A 6,523-nucleotide genomic window follows, 5' to 3' on the forward strand; every position below is an offset into this window, starting at 1 on the left:
ACCACAATCGTCCGCTCTATCTCCGGTAACATGGACAGAGTACCTTGGGTACAAAGCAACATATTTCGACAAAGGAGCTTGAACTAATCCAGACAGATGCACACAAGCTGTAGTAGCATACATCTGATGATATTTCCTTTGGCCGAAAATATATTTACATATAATCCCCTTATGTTGAACAAGATTCTTCGATTGAGATCGTTTTGATATCGCAGTTAGGCCCGGGGCAACAAAATTCTTGTATCGGTTAACTGGGGTTGGTTAAACTAAAGATCTAAAGCGCCTTTTTTTTCATGCTACGACACAGTAACCATATAAACAACTAAAGCATCTAAACACTGACTCACTTCCAGAGCTTGACGCACTTGTCATGGCTGGCTGAAGCAACTAACCCCGTAGCACTTGATACCGCCAGAGAAGACACTAGCTTGTCATGAGCGTGCAGAGTCATTGTCTTGTTCTCGGCCATGTTCCAAAGCTCCAAATTCTGAATTCACACCACATCAAAACAAAAATCCGCTTAGCATCTTCGATAAGAGCAAGTCACCGCGTAATAGAAAGGTAAAGAAGTTATGACTTACCTCATAACAGCCAATGATCAACAATGCAGGATAACTAGGATGGAACACGCACGTATTGAATTTGTTGCCAGAACAGCTCAACTCGTGAATGAATTCCCCTTTGCAGCTGGAACCAACTGTCCACACTCGCACCAAATCATCACTCACTGATGCTAGATTCTCGCCAGAAGGATCCCAGCACACAGAATGGACAGTGCTTTTATGACCCTATGATAAATACCACAAGAAACAAATCAGAAAGTAATCATGATGAACATGATGGTTAGGAAAGTTTAAGAAACAAGGACGGTAATCGTAAGATTTTGATTCATATATTTTGAGGTTTGTAAAGAAAAGAGTGTCCAGGCAAAATAACACAGTAATCTTGTTTTCATATACTTTCACAGTTTCACTAGAGCCCAAACGTGGACACTACTACCCATCCTAACAATTTAAAATCAATACCAAAACTAATAAAAATAACAGGAAGTCAATAAGAAACCTGTAACTTAAGCCTGCAAATTTGTGTCTCGACATCCAAGATGGATACGAAATTATCTGCTGCAGCAGCAAGGTTTCTTCCAAAACGCGGTTGAAACCTCACCTGAGTTGCACCACCCTGAAAAAATAGGGTAACATTATTAAATACAAATGGATTTACTAAACGGAGAAATAGAATTCTGGTAATCCGTATATAGAGCAGACAAATTAACACCAAGTTGTATACCTTGAAAACTCCAGCACAACTACCGTTCTTGATACTCCAGTACCGTACCTCACTGTTGTTATCACAGGAGCAGAGAAAGTCCTCTTTGCTGGGGTGGAAGTCCACCGACATGACAGTGGTAGAATGTCCCGTAAAAGTACGTAGTGAATATCCAGGCTGCACAAATTAACATCAAATCATCAATTGCATGAAACATTATCGGCATTGTATTGAATTAAGAAAAAACAAAAATGTCGACCCACGTTATCAGCATCCCAAACCCTGACGGTTTTGTCAGCAGAAGATGTAGCAAGCCTTGACATGCTAGGACTAAAGCGAACGTCAGTTATCCAATGAGAATGCTCTTCAAGTGTAGACTTGACACTATAAGTTTCAGTGCACCACAATACAGCCTGCACCACAAAATAATCAATTAATCACGAGTATTGTGTGTTTATATAAACCATATGATCAACAAAAACAGTATCAAACTTGAACCATTCATATTTGCAACACTTCTTTGAAAAACAGGAGCAGATAGCAATTTAAGTTGCTCATGCCCACAGTATCTATATGAAATTTCGATCTAGGCTTACCTTTCGGTCATGCCCACCAGTGGCAAGTGATTTTCCATCTGAAGAGAAGTGGCAACATTCAACTTTATTTGTACTTGCAGGAATAAGCTGGACTTCCGTAAAACTGAAGCCTATTTCATCAAGAAGATATAGAAAGCCTTTTGTTACATTTCTAGCATGAAGAAACCAAGACATACATCTTCTGACATAATTAACAAAGTTCATACCTTTGCTGACATCTGAACACCGAACGACTCTACCTCTAGGGTCAGCATCATCATGTGATAAGAATGACTCAACGTTATCCTCCAAAGATCCATCGTCCACAAAACGGTCTACATCAGTCTGCAATATATAGCTCAGTTACAGATTGCCAATGAAGTTCTAAGAACAATCCCTGATAAGTAAATTTTCTACGTTTTCTCGCAAAGGGCACATTAATGATAAGAAAATCACAGGTGAGTCAAGTCTCTAAGAGCATGTTATACCCACTACAAGTGACTTGGGGTAACACAAATTAAGTCATCCCAAATGCAATCAATACAGAGAAGTTAGATAAAATAATTTCAAGTTTCTAACCAATTTATTTGGCGCTGATGCAAGTGAGCCCAAGCCATCAGAGCCAAACATAAGTAGAGACTTCGACGAACCACCATTTTGGGGTAAAGTTGGCATAGACATGACATCTCCTGCCGTGTTAGTAGAAGGCGTTGAAGGTGAACTGAGAGATGGCCCTGTGGTATTAACTGTCCCTGAGCTATTGGCAGGACCCGAAGATGACACTGGCAGCTTTCTCTTTCGCCCAAGTTGATTCTTTGAAGCCTTAAACAAGGAAAACTAAAGTGAGAATCTCATATAACAGTATTCAACACTAATCATGTTCACAGCGAAAATACAGATAAAAAAAGCCGTTGGCTCTAGAAATATGATGAAAATGAGTTTAGTATTATAAAAACAGTTAAGTAGGATGGAAGTTAAAGCATGCAAACTACACAATATATTTCTAAGAACGTTTTTACTGCAATGATCAAGTTGAAGAAAAGAAAAGATAGATAAGAATAAGGACATAGCTATAGAAAACATGAATTCAATAGGCAGTAACAGAAAACCTGGTCATTCCCTTGTAAGGTGTTAGGCATGCTACCATCTGGCGCCATGCTGCTAGAACCCATAATTTTTTCATGCTGCTGAAGGTGTTGGCTTGAATTCTGAGAATGCTGACCTGAAAGCGGATGCTGCGAATATGGCTGCTGCTGTTGATTGTTGCTTTGCATCTGCTGTTGCTGTAACTGATAGGTTGGCTATATAAGCAAATATTTATAGGAAGCATGAAGTTGACATCTAGTGGTAATAGTTAAGCTATTCAAAAAATCTAGTGTAGACGAAGAAATGATACCTTCATCAGCATGTCAGCATCTCCACGAGGCAAGACCGGGCAACCAACTTGCACTGGTGATCCAACATTAGGTACATCGACAGAACTTAATTGACCATCCTTCCCAATAACCAAATTTCGATTGTTGAGAAGCATTTTCATCCGTCTATTGTCCAAGTCATTGGAAGATGGGGAAGCCAAATTTTGTTGTGCTAGCATAAGTTGCTGCTGTTGCAGAAGTTGATTATAGGGTTGTGGGGACTGCATCAAAGAATTTTGCTGCTGAAGAATCCCAGATCGAAGCCGATCAAATCCCTAAAAAGGTGAAACTCAATCAGAAAACCACTGTTTATCTAATTTGAAAGAAACACTAAGAAAAGATACATTACAATCATATAGAGTGGAAGGGTATATTCAGTCCTACCGTTAAAGGCCATCCCTTCAGAGTCAAATTGTTATTGCCTTGATTTGATCCTAAAATGAAAACACGAATCATTTGTAAGAGAAGAATTAAACACAAATATGAGTAATGATTTCTACACATAAACAAGCAATGAAATATGCAACAAACTGAAATGGAAATTGCATTTTCTGCATTAAATATGAGTCCTAACTGATGATATCAATCAGTAGATTCAGTACCGTGAGCACCAATCAATGATCCTTCTGAAGCAACAGCTCTGGGGTTCATCATCTCACTCTTTATGTCCTGTTTCATCAAAGAAAACACACCCACAATAAGAAAATCAAATTATAGGGATAAAAGACAAGGAAACAGATCACTGATGATAATCACCTGTGAAGAACCAGGAAGTTGCTGACTCCGACTGTGAGGTTGTTGAAGATTCCCCAACACACCTTCAGGTGTACCATGCAGCATTTGACTGTAAAGGAGTTCAACCACTTTCATACTAAGTATCAATTGCATGCAGAGAACATGTGTTACACCGTAAAGCTGAGTCATGATAAATGTGGAATCTTAAGAGAAATACCCAGGAGGCAGGCCACCTGCTGTGGCTGCTTTCATCATCGACGCATGATTGGGATCCAAAAGCTGACTCATATTATCGCCTAACCTTTGCTGCATGATGTATGTATTGTGAGTTTGTAACTAGATTAAACGAACATAACATAGAAAGAAAGTCTCTCGGAGGAATATGGCAAAACTCATTACCTTGATAGCTGCATCATCCATAGCATCTCTCTGTGGTGGAAGCTTTAATCTCTCCTCGTACATTTTTGTTGCCATAGAATTTGCAGTTGCCGGGTTCTGCCTCAAAAGAGAATCATTGGCAGTGCCATTATGAAGCTGGGTCCCATCTCGACGCAGCTGTTGCTGTTGCTGCTGCGGCTGCTGCTGTTGTTGTTGTTGTTGTCGCTGCTGCTGTTGCTGCCTTTGTAATAGAAGCTGCTGCATTTGCATTTGATCTTGCTGCTGAGGCTTCTGCTGCTGCTCCCTCACCTTTATCACTTGAGTCTAACGCATCCAGACAAACAGTGAAACGACTTAAAATGGAGAAATTCAAAAGATGCCAACTATATTGCAAGGGCAGCAAAAACAATAGAGCCAGGAATGAAGTCAAATCTAAGTCCACACCTCTATGTAAGATGCAGCTGCTTCTGAATGCTTCTCATTCGTCCTAGCAATGAATATGTCCCAAAAGACAGACCACCATTCGAAAAGAAAGCCACCAGGTGCATCAATAGCTGAAGCAACCATAAAATCAAAGAAATTAAATTAAATTCAGGTATAAATTCACGTATATACAATGAATCTCTTTTCTTTGGCAGATTTAAGTATATTCTCACCTACAGGATCCGTAGAAACTTTTCCTTCATCTTGAAATGCCTTTGCAGAAGCATGTAATTTTCTCTTCATAAGGTAATCATAGATATACACATCCAACCTGTGATCCAAACACATTATAATGTTTCCACACGTCACGAATCCAAAAAAACTCTTAACACTTGAGAATCTGCAGAAAATAACATTGACAGAAGGTACAAAATGCAGAAACAACATCTCACATAATGCTAATCCACCAATCCAGTGCCAAGAAAATGAATGGAACTATTAAAAGTGAAAAATCTTTGAGCCCCGAAAACTCAAATTCTTATCACTAATTATCTTTTTTAACGTCAAATTTTGTTGAAGCGAATTATTTAATTCCTAGAACTAACTGAATCAAACACGAGAAACAAAATTTTAAGCTGTTTTAAGAAAATTCACAGCATCAAAAGACATGTTACTTTACTTCCGCTAAGAAAATGTAAGAAAAGCAACTTTTTGGATCCCCAATGTCCCCATACAAGTCTGAAAAGTTAAATTTCTTTCTTATTTTCCCCTTTTTTCCCTGGAGCATGAGGAAAAAAATAGAAAACTGGGAGCCAGACAGCCAGGGCGTTACCAACAACAAGAACACAACCTTATCATACACAAAAAAACATTGAGGATATCTCGACATAGCTTGCAAAAACATGTAAAATCAAACAACCCAGTACAGATTAAGGTCAGCAAAACATGAAAAACATAAATTTACCACAACCCAACAGCAAAGGTTCAATCTTTAACCGAAAGGATGGTTATTTATGCGAGAAAACGAACAACATAAGTGAAACAAACCCAAATGCCAAAAAGCAAAACACCATAAAATACCCATTTGGAATAAAAGATGAGAAAACAATAGTACCCACCAAAACCCTACAACCAAAAACTCACTACAAAAAACCCCCAGAGTCCAAGTTGCCGCCATGGCAGTAAGAACACGAAAAGCCCCAGAAAATTTTCGACCAAAATAACGTTAGGAGAAAAGAAAATTTTTACAGTGCAAAATTACTAACATTTTATCAGCTTCCCAATTGGTCTGGCTCTGAGACATGACTAAGATATTCGCAGCAAGTTTAATCTGCAGGAAAATCCGAAACTTGGGACACTTAGCAGATGATGAAGTAGAACGTCGGAGGCTCTGTCTTTTTTTGTTCTGCGGAAGCAAACGAGAGTTTGTTTGTTGTTTTTTTTTTTTTTTTTGTCAAAATATATTCTATCTTTCTCACCCTATTAAACTTATAAAAGAAAGTTGAAGGAAGACGGTCACCCCCTCGTTAAGTCAACACTAAAATAATAATTTCTATTTGGCATTTTTACCAAAATGGTTCCCGAATTAACATAATTTTTCAATTTGGTTTTTAAGTTTGAAGTGATTTCTGTGTTTATTCATCGTCAATCAATTTGATCATTCCGTGATAATTTTGTTATATAAGAATCAAAATGAAACAACACCTTTAAATTTCACAGATCAAAATAAAA

At 38.3% G+C, this 6,523-nt stretch overlaps 1 protein-coding gene across 3 annotated transcripts; it reads right to left on the bottom strand.

The window, feature by feature from the left end:
- Nucleotides 1–78: 78 nt before the first annotated feature.
- LOC103960663 (transcriptional corepressor LEUNIG) lies at nucleotides 79–6,217 on the bottom strand. Of its 3 annotated transcripts, none has more exons than XM_018650749.2 (18): nucleotides 6,058–6,217; nucleotides 5,026–5,123; nucleotides 4,814–4,923; nucleotides 4,391–4,693; nucleotides 4,209–4,297; nucleotides 4,013–4,100; nucleotides 3,859–3,925; nucleotides 3,641–3,690; nucleotides 3,238–3,531; nucleotides 2,951–3,124; nucleotides 2,421–2,663; nucleotides 2,069–2,186; nucleotides 1,863–1,972; nucleotides 1,530–1,679; nucleotides 1,288–1,443; nucleotides 1,063–1,179; nucleotides 582–788; nucleotides 79–487 (listed from the first exon to the last, which is right to left on the bottom strand). In XM_018650749.2, exons 1-18 carry the CDS (start codon nucleotides 6,093–6,095, stop codon nucleotides 344–346), a joined length of 2,556 nt encoding a protein of 851 aa, XP_018506265.2. In that variant the 5' UTR covers nucleotides 6,096–6,217; the 3' UTR covers nucleotides 79–343. The 3 variants fall into 3 exon arrangements, with proteins under 3 accessions (XP_018506265.2, XP_048423381.1, XP_009371419.2); XM_048567424.1 differs by having other exon boundaries at nucleotides 2,951–3,142; XM_009373144.3 differs by having other exon boundaries at nucleotides 2,951–3,130; nucleotides 6,058–6,216.
- Nucleotides 6,218–6,523: the final 306 nt, after the last annotated feature.

Source organism: the organism of the source record quoted next, unplaced genomic scaffold (assembly GCF_019419815.1).
Source record: "Pyrus x bretschneideri cultivar Hongxiangsu unplaced genomic scaffold, Pyrus_bretschneideri_v1 Contig44, whole genome shotgun sequence".
Taxonomy (NCBI): Eukaryota; Viridiplantae; Streptophyta; class Magnoliopsida; order Rosales; family Rosaceae; genus Pyrus; species Pyrus x bretschneideri.

Coding starts and splice junctions, on each gene's coding strand:
- LOC103960663 (XM_048567424.1), bottom strand. CDS start 6,095: ATGTCTCAGAGCCAGACCAATTGGGAAGCTGATAAAAT. Junction 3,143..3,237: donor ATGCTGACATGCTGATGAAG/GTATCATTTCTT, acceptor TTGCTTATATAG/CCAACCTATCAGTTACAGCA. Junction 488..581: donor TGATCATTGGCTGTTATGAG/GTAAGTCATAAC, acceptor GTGTGAATTCAG/AATTTGGAGCTTTGGAACAT.